This window comes from Triplophysa dalaica, chromosome 11 (genome assembly GCF_015846415.1).
Source record: "Triplophysa dalaica isolate WHDGS20190420 chromosome 11, ASM1584641v1, whole genome shotgun sequence".
Taxonomy (NCBI): Eukaryota; Metazoa; Chordata; class Actinopteri; order Cypriniformes; family Nemacheilidae; genus Triplophysa; species Triplophysa dalaica.
The window spans coordinates 7,202,455-7,219,480 of NC_079552.1; the positions used below are offsets into that span (position 1 = coordinate 7,202,455).

The window sequence follows — 17,026 nt, forward strand, 5'->3', positions numbered from 1 at the left end:
AGACGGGAGGTAATGCTCTTTTCTGAACTACATAAAATTGATCAAATTTTATTTGCCTGTGAAATATCCCTTTAAATAGACTTGACATCATCTTGACCAAAACATTATTATGAAGTGACCGTAACACGCCAAAGTCATCCCAAAGCTAAGGGTAAGGTTTTATTGCAGTACATACCACTGCTGCCCATTAACTGCATGGCACTGAAGCAGGGTTCTTCCTCCTCCTCCTCCTCCTCTTCATCATGTGCAGGATCTTCATACGCAACCGGTCCGCTTTCCAAAACAACAGCATTCTGGGCAGGGGCGGCCACTGGGGTAACAGACCCCTTCTGAAGATGAGCAGGTTAAAGATGAAAAGAAAAAGATGGTCAACGCTTCATAAATCAACATAAAAAGCATTCACTGCCCGTTTTATTACCATTAAGATTACAAAGACGTTTCTTTATAGAATTACATGTATTGAAGCACAATAAGATGTATCATAAGAAACTAAAAGTGTTCAAATCACTCATGATGGCTTTTGTATTTAATCTGAACAACATCATCACTGTCACTAATCTATCACAACTGTCACCTGAAGTGTTAACAAATAATATTGTGAATTTATGAAACCTTGAAAGGGAAGACAAGAATCTTGTGAAATCATGAAGCTTAATTTCTTTGGTTGCAAAGTTTTGACCCCTCATAGTTCAAAAGCGGGTTAGGACATACACAGACTTCTAATGTCTATATAAGAGTGTTTAGGTAAAATAATAATTTTTCATTCTGTGAAATACTAACAATATTCCTCCAAAATTTCAAATAAAACTATTGTTTATATTTGCATTTATTTGTAGAAAATAAATGCAAATATTGCTCTTGGATGTCACTACAGACACTGGACTGCTCACAATACATCTAGTAATGCTGCTTAAATGAAAATTTGCCATGATCTATCAATTTTATTATAATAATTTATCAAAAAAATATTATATACAGTTGAATATTATATTGTATACAATGTATATATAGACAACTGTATTTATTAACAGAAAAGTGATTTTGGTTTAATTTAAATTTGGATTAATTTAAATGGTTTTATAAATATATTAGCACATACAGTGTTAAGTAACATGTTTCAAGATAGCAGAGAGAAATAACTGAAAGCACCATAATGCAGACAGACGATTGAATATCCATGAACAACAGACAGGAAGGAAATATCTTGACATTCAGCTTAAAGCATCATAGAGCTAACAGGCAAAAGGAGTGATAGAGCCCCCGCTAACGTTACAGCAGTCAAGGGTTCAGAACGAAAGCTAGAGAACCGCAGGAATTGGGAAATTAATGAGCCTGAAAATGACTACATTAGCTTAGACCAGGGTCTCTGAGTATCTGCATAACATTAGACTGCTGACCAGTATTCTGGCGCAAAATAATTATATTACTTCCCACATGAAAGGTAAAAACTTCTAGGTCAACCTAATATCGATTTCTTAATGCTGAGGATAAACTAGATAAAGCTCTGGGCCAGAGGGCAATTTGAGGGTAAAGGAAAATTGGTTTAATATCTGGGGAGAATTGCCAATAGTCTGGGAAACTGGGAAGGACAGTGATTTAAACTCACTCACCTGGTCAAGAGCCAGTTTCTTAGAGGGCTGTGCGCATATCAGGGGCTGTAACCTTGAGAGGGAGAGAGAGAGAGAGAGAGAGAGAGAGACATGGTCATTAAGGCAAAATGGCTTTTTAGTTAATCAGAGCTGCTTGGAGCATTTCTAGGGTATTTCTGGATAAATGTAGGCTGACGGTCTTAGTGCATTGTCACTTATTCATTATAATGCAAATCTTGACACATTATTTAAATGAATTCTCTAAATGTACGCATTTTTTTATTCTATCAACCCGGAAAAGCAAGTTCAAAACCCACAGAGACTTAAACAACCCCCACTTCATAATGAATGTCACTTTTTTATATTCTGTAAAAATGTATATATTCTTCTTTTTGAAAATAAAAAGTGTGAAGAACATGAACAGTTGTGAATCAAACACGCTCTCATAGGTGATAGACATGGACATGTACAGTCTTGAAACAACAGTCTACCTCAAATGTCTCGCCACAATATTTCCACGGGAATAAACATGGCATCTGAACACAACTAATAACACAACAAGAGACCGAAGAAGCAGAAGAGATCACAAAAAATATAGCTCTTCCATAATTTCAACTTTTCTAAACCATCACAGGCGCAGTTGGAATAATGAGTTCACTCATTATTCCAAAGAACGCAAGATATGTTAACGAGGGACGGATATGATGCGCTACATAAACAAACACTAATCAGATTCATGATTCTCTTCATGATTCTTCTGAATATGCAGAAGAGATTCAGCTCTCTTGGGAGCGGGTACGTCTTTATATAACCACAACATGTCCCAATTCTACTCGCACATTCTTAACTCAACTGGCAAACAAGCCAGACCTTTATCCTAAAAACATGTTTTGTGATCCAGCATGCGAGTGACCTATCAGTGCAGCAGTGCCTTATGGGATGGAATGCTGTGCTTGGCAAGGCACCATGAGTTGAGAGCCAAATACAGTGACAACATGCTATTCCTGAGAATTCAGACTGTTTCACACAGACACACACCACAAGGGTACCATATAAGCCAAGATACTGTTCATTAAACCGAATGGGTTGATTCCAGTGAACAGCGAGCATAACAACAATGATGTATTTAATGTACGCCCTCATTTCAAAGAGTTTAGTTTGTGGTTATGATGCCTCGACTACACTCGCCAAACATTATTTTGACCTGCAGCATCACTTCTTCACAGTCCAGATGCTGCTTTTATGTATGACTAAGTGGCTGATGTCAACAGCGGCTTTCTTTTACTGATCTGAGGGTGTATGACACAGGACTGACATATCTGCCGCAAGGCTTGAGCAACAATGCTCACTTCTCGGAAGAAAGCTTATGATCGCAGGTAGGGAGATGAGGTTCTCCCTTTTTCCAAGGATGACAAAAACGTCCTCTCTTTATTTGGGTCAACTCAGCCTTGAGAAAACATAACTTTCTTTCATCTCTCAGACAGCTCACCTCTCGCTCTCTTGAGAGGGGGGTTTTCTGCCAGTGTGCTGATTAAGAAGAAAACCTAGAGCCTACAGCAGAATGAACCTCAGACAGAGAGAGCAAAATAAATAGTGGAAGAAAAAAATCTAGATTTTTCTCCTAATTTCATCATTTTAAGCCATACAAGGGGACCTGCGGTGTATGTAGATAGAAACAGCTCTTTCTAAGGTAATAAATCATAACGCTTCATTATGTAAGGTCTTTATACACCTCTGAAGAAAAAAAGTATATTATATTGCATTTCTGTTGATAGATCCTCCAAAAAATTACACACTGTGGCTTTAAAACACAATCCTCATGGTACGAAAAACTAAAATCCTCTTGGCTTCCCCACTGTTCTGTCTGGCCCCATAGTGGAGTTTTGATCAACGTTTAATGGACGTAACCCTAAATCAGCCAATTATACCAGATTTCCAGAAGACTGGTAGTTCAGACATCCAGCAGCGTTGTAGTTTTGCACATTTGTAGCTGAGGATGACAGTCTATGGAACAGCTGTCTGATAGAAAGCGAGAGAGGGAGATTGTTTAATTACCAGATGTGTGATGGTGTGAAATGGCGATTTCTAGCACTCCAGGTGTGAATGTCTTCCTGAGATGTTTCATGTCGCCATACAAAGGAAGTGCTGAGAACAAAAGACTGGTGCGCCACAAAAATGAGAATAATCCATCTCGGGTTCTCGCAAACCTTCGTCTCAAACACAAACTCTAATGAAACCTTTGCCATTTCAGAAAAATGACACTGTCTCTCTCTCACACTGTTCCATTTAAACGTTGAGCTATGGGTAGCTGAGTGGAAAAGAAAACGACCAGAAAAGGGGGATAGAGAGGGGGGTAAAACAGCAGGGGGCAATTATCCAGGCTATTTCTGGAAGAGTGAGAGAATGTGAGAGACTTATTAAATTTAAGGTACAGACGCACAGAGAGAAAGAGAGAGAGAGATGAACAGACCAGCAGATGGGTATATGTTCAGGTAATTGCCGGAGGATGTCAGGAACATGTTGTTAATTTACAGCATAGGGGGACAAATGGGAGGTTTTGTGTGTCTGTAAGTACACAATACCTCAGATACAGTCATAGAGAGTGAACTAAATAAAGTACAATGGCTTAACTGTCAGCACATTGTGCACTGAACTAAAAATTGGATTTCTGTATTCAACCTAAACACGGCTGGACACCTCATATAAAGATGAGTGTGGTAGGGCGATATAATAAATATATTAAATACTCGGGATATATTTGCAGTGATTTTGCAGGTGATATAAATTTAAAGGGATAGTTCAACCAAAAAATTAAATTATGTTATTATTTACTCCCCATTTACCCTATCGTCATTTCAAAGCTGTATGAAAGCTAAGATATTTTGAAGAACGTTGTTAACCGAAAAGCCCCAGCACCCATTCACTTCTATTGTATGGACTCAAAACCAATGCAAGTCATGGGGTGCCAGTTTAATAAATTTTCTGTGTTCTGCGAAGGAAAGAAACAAAGTTATGCAAGTTTGAAATAACAAAAAGTTGAGTAAATGATGACAGAATGGGTGACTTTAAGCAAATTAATGGATACATCAAATACATTAATGTCTTTGATATGCTTTTTATTTGGTCATTAAGGATCCTACGGAGCATGTCATTAGCCTAATATCACCATTCTTCCTCATCTCATGACGGGCGAGGAAAAGAGCTACAGACAAAGATTTTAATGGCGTAACAAAAACAGTGTTAGTGCTGCTAAGCTTGTGAACTACTTAAAGATCTGCAGTGATTCAAAACTCAAGTACAATGTTTTAAAACATATTTATCATATATGCCAAATGGTTAAACTTTCTGTCTTTAACTGCAAACAATATTGACAAAAGGCTGAAAAGAAATTCTATAGCATATTTCCCAATGTGCACTGAACAGCTTGAACAGAAAACATTTTATTACAAGAAAATTATTCCTAAAAATATTTTTTTCTGTAAGCACCCAGTAAGCAAGGCACAGAACAAAAATACAACGCGACCAGTTGTATTGTCTACTTAAAGTACTTTAACTTTAAATAAAAGTCAATGAATAAAAAACGAAGGAAGAGTCATCACTGAGCTTTAAAAGACTCAATGCCACTAAATAATACAGACACAGCTCCCATTCTCAGACACACTACATTCAGTTAGCTAGCCTGTTATTATTTGCTTGTGAGAAAGAGCAGGAGAGCGAGAGACAGGAGAGAGAGGCTGAAACAGGTTAATGGCTTTTAAAAGGTTGCTCAGTTTGGGACCTCACCTTTCCATTCACAAAATAACATCAAAGCTACTTTCAGAATGAAAGATTCAACAGATCAATCCTGTCCACTTCAGCGATTCATTCAGCAACGGGTAAAACACTGGACATGGATTAAACCACTCAAAGAGAGAGCGAGCGAGAGGTACATAGAAAGAGAGAGAGATGCTCATTGTTCCATGATGTCGGCCTTTCCTCTTTCACGACAAACCAAAGACCAAGCCTTTCCTTAAAGAGAGAATATCCATTACAACCTAGAATAATCTTTACCTTAAGATAACAAATACTAAACGGAACTGAGCTCGCAACTTAAACACAGTTGTACAATACACACACTGTACACACTCTCCACACAGGGAGGTGCTAGGGAGGGGACCTCACTTTAAATATGTACTCCATTTCTTCCATACCAGCAGTTAGAGACTAAATATAAATCAGCCTAAGCTATTCTTACTGACCATATGTATGGGGCTCTTTCGCTCACACACCCACGGTTAATTTAGCCTGCCCTGTGCTATTCTTAACAATCGTTCAGACCTGCCCTGCGGCACAAAAGAGGAAAGACATAAAAAGAGAAACAAACACAGGGACGTTTCACATTTGTAGCTCTAGGAATTTTGTCAAAAAATTTACCTCTGCATGTGAAAAGTGCAGGAAAAATGTGAAGTAATGTGTATGAAGTAAAAGAGCAACACTTTCTAAATTACAAGAGTACTAGGAAACAGAGCCACAAATATACTAGAAAATATATTTTTTACAAAATGTAAATGAATGTGTGGGTGAAAACATAATGCAAGACAGGTAACAACTCTATACCTCTTGCCAAAATTGCTGACAGTTTTGGCCATCGTCGGTGAAGATAGGTGGAGATTTCTCTGACGGCTCATTGGCGTTTTCTTTACTCCGGCTGAAGGTTCTTCAGTCTGGTGAGTGGGACTTTTTGGGCTTGATTTATTCAGGTCTTTTAGTACATCATAGTTTATTTTAGTGGAAATGCGTTTCTGCTCCAGCATCTTTTCAATTGCCTCGTCTGCAGTGCTGGCGTTTATCGGCTCACGCCTCCTCCCAGGCTTTTTAGGCTGAGCCAAACACAGAAACACAGAAATAAGGATGTAAACTTCGTGTCTCCACACCAACAAGCGTCTTTTATGAAACATCACGTTACCTTACGTTCTTTATATGTACCCTCCTCCTTTTCCTTCGCAATTCGTTCTTCCTTTTCTGAAGTAAACAAACACTCTTTTAACTGTGCCAAAACTAAATCAACATGTCTGCTTGGTTTTAAATAGGAAAAGAACAAATTGGACTGTTTTATCTTTCCAACCTTTCTGTTCTTTGAGGTAGTCTGCGTTTTGAATCATCCACAGCTCTGTCTTGATCTTAATTTCCTTCTCATTTAGGATGTACTGAGACAAGACAGTCAACACAACACCATTCTGTTAATGATGTAACTATCAGATACCGGAGTAAATAGCAACATATCTCATTTCACCTTATTCCATTAATGAATTTCTGTATCTAAAATCTCTTCTGAGATTGCATCTTTATACAATCTCGAAGATGTCACTTTAAACACAATCTTATAGAACCCTCCATTGCTTTGACTACTGAGTAAATTATCATGCCCGTTACCAGGCGAGGTCAAAACTCACCCGATCGATCTCGTCGTCGTCGATACCGCTCAAGTCCAGCTCACCATCTTCAGCATCTGCATCTGATGGAGAAAAACAAGTTTCTAGATACTGCCTGATGTAGTAGTACAAAAAAGGCACATGTCTCGGTTACAAACGTTAGTTAAGTAAGTTTATTCAATAAATAATTTTTCTAAAACACATGAAGATTAAGTTTAAAGGCTGCATCAGAACAGCATATTTTTTACATGTAGCTCTGTGCCGTTTGGCCAAAAAAGTTATGTGGAGATGCAGAACATCCATACTCACTGCAACCCAAAATTCACATGGCATAAAGGTCATATTCTAAAGTCTATGTGTGTTTGTGTGAGTTTCTCTGTGGTCTCAGCCTTATGGCAGGTCTTAGTCCAATGTCCTCTGAGCTGCTGGGATCATTATAACTGAGATTCAACCGCAGCAACTTTCAGGGCTTTTCTTCCTCTGCCTAGCGTTCCTCTTTTCCAGGTCCAGTTTTTCCCATCCCCCAAACCTAGTCTCTTCTCTTTCTGCCTGGAGATTGTTGGCAACGCTTCACAAGTTTGCTTCATAGAGCATCTCTCTTGTGTTGTAATGGGGATTGAGTTAGGCCAAAAAAAAAAAAACTGAGTGTGAGGGAAATTCTGGTTTTCTCGCCTCTGAGCGAGGGGCCCTTAATGCCAGCAGATCCCACGAGTCAGGAAACCTGACCTCCTCTCGGCACTCAGATCTTAACACGAAAGCACAGATAAAACGCACTCAAACCAACACACACACACACACAGAGTCCTGTAATGCAGCACATTAAAACACACTGCATTTATGACTCACATGCGTGTGATGTAGAGATGGTGAATGGACAATATTAAGTACAACAGGTGAAACAAAACCACATCAGAGAGAGACCAGGTGCAGCTGGATCCATCAAAGTAGAAAAAGAAAGCAGCTTTCATCATCCTTGTTAGGGTTGTAACGATATCAAAACTTCAGAAGACTGTACCAATACCAGTTGAAATGTAACAATTTGGGTATTTATGAAGACTTTAAAAAAACATTTTCAAAAAGGGATATAAATTCTGCCATTAATCACTCACCTGCCAGTTGTTCCAAATCTATACATTTCTTTGTTGGGTTAAACACAAAGAAAGATATTTTGAAGAATGTTAGCAACCGACAATTATGAGGCACCATTAACTAACGTAGTAGGAAGAAATATTGTGTAATTTTTTGTTCAAAGCCTGATTTTCCATACCCAGAAATAGAATTGTTTCAGAAATTGTACATTCCTAACAAAAAGGTACACAAAAGTAAAATATAGTAACTTTTTTCTATTTAGAGTCATAGAAACGTACAAAATACGTTGTCTCTGAAATGGTGACGCTTTTTGTCACATCCATAATGCATGTTTATTTCCTTTTTTGAAAAGGAAATCTTCTGTATAGACTGATATTTTTCTGATGCCCAGACTCTAATGAACAAGGAATCGAGTAAACGTAAACAAACAGTTCCATATAGTATGCGAGTAAATACATTCTTTAAGAATTTCATGTTATTGTTGAAAATGTCACATCCATAACGCTGGAATTGGCCTAAAACAAAAAATTTATCTAGCATTGATACCACTCTAAAAGTAAGACAAGATTATTATTTAACTAAGATTTGTAACTTTATTAACAGTTCTTTTAACATCCCCAACTTCACCTGAAACCAGAAAAACACACAGGACAGCAATAAGAGGCCAAGTGCAACAAATTACAGACGAGAGAGAAAACTAATTATCCACTCCACCTAACAACTAATCATTCTCTCTCTTCATCTAGTCCTCTCTATGATCTTCAATCCAAAACCCTTTTGGTCCTTTGGGCAAATTTTAGTATAACACATGAAGAAAGGCTAATGTGTGGTTTGAAATTGTATGTGTGTGTTCAGAAACGGTTCAAAGGCTCTCTCAATAACACCTGTTCAGTGTCAAGCACTGTCCGAGTAAAAGACGTACAGATATTTCCAGATAATGCCAAACAGACACCTCCTTTGTTTCTCTCTCTGGACAATATTCACTATTGTGCACAAACAGGAGCTCCCAAAACGTAATCATTTGATAACGTCACTCAAACTGACTGGCTGGATAAGAGAACAAGCACTGAATGCCGGAGAAGAGAGTGCATGGACAATGGAGATGCAAAGATATGGAATGAGAAGGGAGGGGGGTCTTTTTAGAGGAGAAGTGGGCAGACAGGCCCATTAAAAACTGACCCCTTCCTACCCCGGAGACCTCCCCAGGGAAGCCCCTCGCCCACTCACACACCTGCTACAACTGCCTAGATCGCCCAGAGGCTGAGAGGAGACGAATGGGCGAGAGAGAACGGGAATGTCAGGAGAGAAGATATGCAAGTGTTTTTTTCCACACTCTACTGTACATGAACAGACCACAGATGGGGGATGGTTAGACTTCCACAAACACTAGGATACGTGGAAATGTAAATGTCACAGCGAAGGAGATGGGAAATGGTTTAAGCAGATTTTATTCATGAGATCTCTCATTCTCACTCGTTCAGATGCCCTTCAGGTGTTAAATTGAGATGGGAGGAAAGCAGCCTCATGGGGACCCGCAGACAGATTTTTCTGTCAATGTATGTTAACGGTACACTGAACATGTCTATCCCATGGATGTTGTCTCCTGCAGACATGTTTTTTTCCCTGCCACATGTCTGACGGTTAGTCTAACTCTCATGATGTCATTTCTCACAGATAGCAGTGTCCTTGACAGATGACATCACATCACTGTTATCGCTTCAAACTAACACTTTAAGCATTTCATTAGCAGAAAACATAGCAGAAATGAGCAAGATGGATGTAAAGAAATTATTAATTTAACAGCAGGAAACACAAGAAAAGGTAAACAACATAAATCACAGATGTCTTCTCTTTAAAATGAGCAAAAAGTTATGACAATTTCACAACTTAATGGTTTCTAAAACTTGATTCTAATTTATCAAAGTTACCATTAGGGCTGGAAGATATATTGATAAGGAGATATATTCACATATATTAAATATTCATAAATTTAAGATAATTGTGCTAGCTAAACCAAGTTAAAGAAACAACATGAGCTTTAGGATGACTTTAATGTGTTGTTTATTTGGCCATTAAGTTATATGAAGACAACTTTGGAATAGTTTTTTTAATCACTCCTTGTGATTCATGAATCTGAGAATGGTAGGTTGCATGTTTTTAAACAAAGTACCCTAATAATAACATAATATAACTGAAAATAACTAATAACACCATAATAACTTATGCTAAATATATATTATAATACCACAAAGTAACAGTGTGAAAGTTGCTACAAAACTGTTTCACAGCCTTGCCATAGAAGAACCATTCTTGGTTCTCCAAAAACCATTCAGTCAAAGGTTCTTAAAATATAGTTTCTCTTACAGTTTTGTTTAAATAATGATTTCCCGCTACAAATAAACCTATGTAAAAAATATGTTCTGTGGATCTTAGGGTCTTTATAAAACCATACAGCCAAAAATGGTTCTTCAATGGCATTGGTTATTTTAAGAGAAGTCTCATTCACTTCTGTGAACTGAATCAATCAAAAAACAAGTCCTTACATGATTACATGTAAATCCTTCAGTAAAACAACACATTTATAAAATATTGCTACTTAATTCTATGTATTGTTAAACGTAATCAAGTAAAAATATAATTACACACTATAAGATGAACGCACATCTGTGACTGTTATAAAACCCTTATGAATGTGAATTACTGCCACTTAAGGCCCATCTGTCCTCTACAAACCTCAAACAGCTGTCCAGAGGATCCGCTCAAAACGAGTAGAAGAATAAATGTCACTCACACACTTTTCGTGTGAAAGGCCCTTTCCTGTCTCCATCACCTCCCACTTTATTCCTTTCTTCTAGTGTAAATGCCGTCTCCTGCTCTAAAGAGAGAGATACTGCCAGACAGGGAGAGTTCGATCACATCTGGATCTTAGCATTTTTTGCAGATTGTGAGAACAGATCTTAAAACCAGTTCTCTCATAATGTGAAAGTACCAGAGGGAAGAAAACAACCGGACAACAGAACAAAATGAGAAATGCATGGAAGGATGCTCAGTGTTAATGTGGACACTGCTACTTCCTGCTGTGTGGTCAGCAAGGGGGACCAGCGAGGGCAGTGAGTGACCATCTGGAGACACACACGCACACACACACACTTGCTGCCCCTGTGTATTGTTAAGATCACAGGTTCCCCGCCTCCGCAGGGAACAACACAGGATAACACAGGAGCACTAAAAACACAAGCACACATAACAGGGAAACCCCTCTGACAAGAATGAAAAGGGCTTGCTTAAGAGAAAGCTACCAAAAGTTAAAGACAAAGTAAGAAAGAGGATTGGGGCCTTCACACACATACTAAGCTGCCTATAGACACATTATTCAAGCCATCACAGACAGCAAGTCTAACTTTTCTCCTTAAATATCTCATAGTAGCAATCATTGCACATACAGAATTTAGCCAGAACACATAGTGGCAAGCCTGGTGAATGAAATAGATAAACTGGTGGGTCAGGAAAAAGTTGTTTACATATAAACAAATAATTATTCACTTCTTTACTCCCTACCAAAATGTCCTCACAATTTGTTTTTATTTCATTACCCTTGTGAGGACACTTTCAAAAATGTAGAGCTGAAACCACACACACACCCTCAAGCATAGGAACTAGAACACTCAACAAGCATCTTATTGTCTGAAAAAGAACAATGAGCACACCTAAATATAAACAGGGTGAACAGACAGACAAAAATCCGCAGCAGACAGTCTGAAAATCGGGCCAGAGGCGTGCACATACAAAGCAGCATTTCAGGGCTTGTCTATATCAGTATCAAAATGCATTTTAGCACAGTGCAGTTTTATTGTAGTTTGTATTTGTACTACACAATTAAATATATATTATTTGTTATTATGTATAACAAACAGAGACCATGACATCATATCCTGTTGCGAACATTCAAATCAATGGTCTACTGTGACGACACTTTACTCATCGACACAAAACGAGTAACTTTTGGGAAAAGTTATACAAAGCTTACACTTCACATTACAAACACTGGGCAACATAGTACTGAAAGGCCCTCTCCTGTGGTCACGTTTTCCGTAATCCACTTTAAAGCAAACCAAAAGCACGCACACCCGGTACGAGCTTCTCTCACAGGCGATCCAACACCCACATACACAGCCGCCAGTTGTGGGTGGATGAAAGACACTGCACTAAAGAAAAGGTACCGTGTTCAATTAGTGCTTAAAAACAGAAGGGGCTTCCACTTCCTCCACCCCATACAGACCATTCCCAACTGAAACAACCAATCAGAAACCTGACAACATGTGACATCACAAAATCTGACAACCTGCCAGCACTCTATCCCCAGGAAATTACCAGCTGCAGCCTGCGATGCACAAAGTTTTTTTCTCTCTTCGGTTTAACGCTCTCGCATAAATGCAACCACAAGTGATCCTGCTGATTTCAGATAAAGAACTCTTGTGTTCTGTTCTCCGGAAGATGTTTAACTTTGTAGCGCAAATGTTTGTATACATGTTGAAAGTGGATAAATGAATGAAAAGTAAATTTAGTGTGAAAATTGAATAAATGTTTAATCTCTCTCTTACCGTTCTCTTTTTCTTCTCCCACTTTGTTTATGGACTCAGTCAGGCCCAAACTAGCAGCAGTGGGCAGCTTTCCGAGCAATAATTCTAACGAAGGCCTTTTGGATGGCGAAACTTTTTCTCCATTCTGCTCCTGCTCATCTCCACCTCCATCTGCTCCATCAAATCCAACTTTGCACAAGTGAGATGCTGCCGCCATAAGCTCTTCATCCTCTCCTTCATCATCAGCGGCAAGAACACTAGAGGATGCCAAGGAAATTACGTCATCTAAAAAGGGAGGAGCAAGGAAGACAAAATAAACATAATCAATTGCTTAAAATCAAGATGGAGACAGGGAGAAAAGGAAACATTGCTTGCATCACAAGCTAAAAATAACGTCCCTCTGGGAAATTTAACTATTGATGGCATTAAGAATTTACCTTATAATCACAGTGACACATCAATATCATCAATACACTCAATACACAGATGGCAGCCTTTCTCAGCTGTCTAACACAACAGTTTTGTTACCATACGAAATTACACAGACTGACCATGCTGCATGAAGGAAAATAAGGTGGATTTATTTGTTTCAACTCATTAAAATGTTATATGAATTACTCTTCTGCTTTGCTTAACTAGAGCAAAAACACCATAAAACCTATGAGAGTTTAGGATCTTACAATCTTCCTCTATGGCGCTGAAACTTAAAGTTGCCCTAGTTCCGGACCCCATGCAACTCGTATTGAACTGGCATTGGCTCATCTGCGTTCGAGAGGAGGGCTTACCGATAGGTTAATTGCGGACTCCTAATAACACACTTATACAATGCCAACAGTAATTGCTATAACTACACAAAGCATTAGTTTAAATCCCAAACAACTGCTAAAAACACACTTATACAACGCCATCTATAATTGCTATAACTCCACAAAGCATTAGTTTAAACCCCAAACAACTTCTACTGTACGACGGCCAGCAAAACGTGAATTATTTTGGAGGCTAGATTCATTTGCCTTTTAATTTGGAGCTTTGCTGTGATCCAACTGACACGGGGAGAAAGTAATTATATAAACACATTCAACCGCACCAACACACATGCACACTCGAAAAACACGTGAACAAACATGCATGAAAAGACAAACTTGGACGCTCGCACAAACAAACACTCCTACGCCTGCAGTCTTAATTAACTCCCTTCTGTAATCACTCCATTAGGGATATCACGTGTGAGCAACACTGGATCTATGGCTTTGTGGGAACTGTTGTGCAGGAAGCTAACTGGACAAAAATGCAAACAAAGAATTTCTGCAAATGGGAAGTAGCACTTTATTTCCTGAAAGCAATGAATTGTTGCTCTTTAGGCAAAAAGTGGTTCAGACTCAACAAAGAGTAATTCTGATAAAAACATGACCATTTGACTACAAAAGGTAGAGACACCTTTTCTGTATGGACTGTGTGTTATAGTGTTAAGCTTCTACCTTCTCTTGAAGAGGATGTATAAATCCCTCGTGGTTTGGGCCTACAGCTCTCCAGCTCTATTTCAATCTCATCCTGATATACACAGATTTCACCTGCGGTATACAAATGAACACACAGCAACACATCCTTATTCAATCAATACGTTAGACTTGTTCAAAGATCCATAATGTAAATTAGAGCAAAAATTCCTGCGTAAATGTTAATGTTACCTTCAATATCATCGACTTTCTTTTCAAGCTCTTCCTCAATCTGTTAAAAAGAATTGGCAGAGGAAGGTTTAGGTGGAAGTGTCAGGACACACATGCAAACCAGTTCATTTATAATGCGGAGGAGGGCCAGAAATGGATGGATATATGTATAATAGCACATATTAGAAAAACAATATTTAAATTATCAAATCTTTGACCGAAATGTTGCACATGATCCGCAACCTGTTTTAGTTTTTGCTTTCTGAGTCCAGCTGTGAAAGAGGGTGGGTCACACTCCTGCTCCAGGTCCGTCTTCATGAACTCTTCAATGGTAAGCTCACTGGTGGGCGTGTCCTCAAACTCATTCAGCCTGTCAATCAAACACACCGGGGGTCAAGACACAAAGCATCGGAGCAAAATGAGGCCTAAATAAAACATTTTTGAAAGAATGTTAATGATATTAAATAAACTACATTATAACATTAAAAAGGCATTCAAAGTAGCTACAAGAATAATAGAGGTTGCAGACTAGACGGTACAAGTCTATATGCTTGCGCTTTCCAGACAGAGCACACACTGCCCGCTTGTTTGAACATTTGTTTGTGTGAAGATGAAATCTAACCTCTTCCTCAGTGTACCCTCGCACACTTTCACCACACTAATCACTTCCTTAATTGTTCGCCGAAACTGGTGCATCCGAGCGGCAACCAGGAGAGCTGCGACAAAACACAAACATACACTTTAAGCTTACAGAAGAAAAAAGGTTACAGAAAAAGAAAGAACAAGAAGGAAAGAGGAAACATAGTTAAATATGAAACTTTAATAAGCTTTAGAAAAGTGCGTCCTCTGTACCTGCTCCCCCGCTGACTCACCTCAGGCAGAATATACAGACATTAAATGCACCTGTAATGCTGCAGAGCCCCAGATGTCCGTTTCACTCCGTTTCATTAAAGAAACATGAGGAACCAGATGCACTTCTGAACTAAATGACAAACTGAAGTATGCCCAACACTAGAGCGCAACTGTGTGTGCACCTAAAGGTGTATGCAAACATGTAAGAGATGAGATATTAAAGAATCTCACAGCCAAACAAACACAAATTACTTGAATTCACGTTTCTGATTTTATTGCTGCATTGTTATTTAAAGCCAATTATGTAATTATTGACAATTTTGTTTTAGCCCTTTTTCCACAATACAATAACCTGTCTTTAAAATTACTTTCGTTTTCATTAACATCTCCAATGATGTCCAGGCTAGTAGATAATGTTACTCAATAGTCCAATAGCTATTTAACAACCGTTTAACCAAAGTAACACCAACTTTTAAAAATCCAATCAATTCCTGGTTTATAAAATCAATCCAGTTGAATATCCAATTTCATTTAGCAGTCAAACTTCTATTAAGAAGTCAAATTGGTTGTAAACAAGTTTGTACACACAAACTAGGTTTAAACAGTTCTTTTCACTGCCAGTTTCCTAAACCCTTTGGATAATATATACTTCAAAAGACTGCATTAGGAAAAAAAATTAACCTAAACATGTCTAACTGTCTTCATTTATTTTATAAAATTAGACAACTTTCAATAAGGTTAATCTGAGATTTCTTGGGCTCAAGATCTTGTGGTATACAGTGGCAATCAAACTTCCTTGAAATCAAAGAACCATTTCAACATTACAGCTACAACACAAGTACTATTCAAGATTGAGGCTTTCATCACATGCAGTCTTCTCTGTTTGTCTTTATTCTGGGTCTTTCTCGCTTTCTTCCTCTGGCATTGTGTCTGTCTTTCTCAAGCCTCTGATCACTCTCTGCGAAACAAACTCTTTAAGACTCAAGCTTCCTCTTTTTCAGTGCTGCTCCTAAAAGATTAATGGCAGATTAATTATTCAGGTTTTGCAGTGAAGGGGGGCAGAGAAACCCAAGCTGAGAGGAGCCAGTTATTCTAAAAGCTTAATTACCTTACAGAGAGAAACTCTGCCTTAAAGTTTACAAAGGACAGAAAGTGTAGCTCGGAAATAAAACTGCGATTGATGACACAGTATCAGCAATGAACTTCATTGCATTAGGCAATTACACTTGCAATGCAACAAATGATGGGGCATCACTGATTGTAAGAAGACAATTTTCAGATATTCTCTTTTATCAGCATTTAAGTGTGAGCTTTGAAATGCATGACCTGATCAAATTACAAATCATAATGCTTACACCCATAGGTGAAAACGAGGAGTTTGATCTGAGCAAATGTTCAATATCAACTACATACTAAAACAGCTACAAAACTTTTAGTTAGAGTTTTAGTTGGAGGAGATACATGGAGTGTGAATTTCAATTTAAGAGAATTGAACTAAGGATCTCTCTGTGATGGCGTGTGTGCTTTTGCGCATGTAACAAAGCAACCCTTCACTAGCTCACATCATTAAAGAGGTCGCACCGTTAGGGGAGGGTTGCCATGGTTACCTGCTCCGCAGAGGCCTGAAGGTCTCCGTCCCGTGTGCATCCAGTCTCTCTTCATCCTCTGCAAGAGACGCAATGCCGTCATGGAAACCTCATGACTCTTCTCTCCGAATTCCAGCATTTGCGAAAAACGCGGGATATAAAGGCACGGATCTGTACCGTACAAAATCTCAATTACAAAGACAGACAAAGCATAATTGCAACATTTTCAGTTTTTAAAATGCTCAACTGAGT

General features: G+C 38.5%; 1 protein-coding gene across 1 annotated transcript in view; it reads right to left on the reverse strand.

Moving 5' to 3' along the window:
• The window catches only part of brf1a (BRF1 RNA polymerase III transcription initiation factor subunit a), a 30,737-nt gene that overhangs the window by 1,415 nt on the left and 12,296 nt on the right, over positions 1-17,026 (reverse strand). The window contains exons 7-18 of the mRNA XM_056760597.1: positions 16,796-16,945; positions 14,959-15,052; positions 14,580-14,706; positions 14,358-14,397; positions 14,148-14,240; positions 12,691-12,954; positions 7,022-7,083; positions 6,694-6,775; positions 6,535-6,590; positions 6,186-6,448; positions 1,611-1,662; positions 176-329 (exon numbers count right to left, since the gene is read on the reverse strand). Of these exons, the coding sequence (XP_056616575.1) occupies positions 176-329; positions 1,611-1,662; positions 6,186-6,448; positions 6,535-6,590; positions 6,694-6,775; positions 7,022-7,083; positions 12,691-12,954; positions 14,148-14,240; positions 14,358-14,397; positions 14,580-14,706; positions 14,959-15,052; positions 16,796-16,945 (1,437 nt within the window). The remainder of the gene's footprint in view (positions 1-175; positions 330-1,610; positions 1,663-6,185; positions 6,449-6,534; positions 6,591-6,693; positions 6,776-7,021; positions 7,084-12,690; positions 12,955-14,147; positions 14,241-14,357; positions 14,398-14,579; positions 14,707-14,958; positions 15,053-16,795; positions 16,946-17,026) is intronic.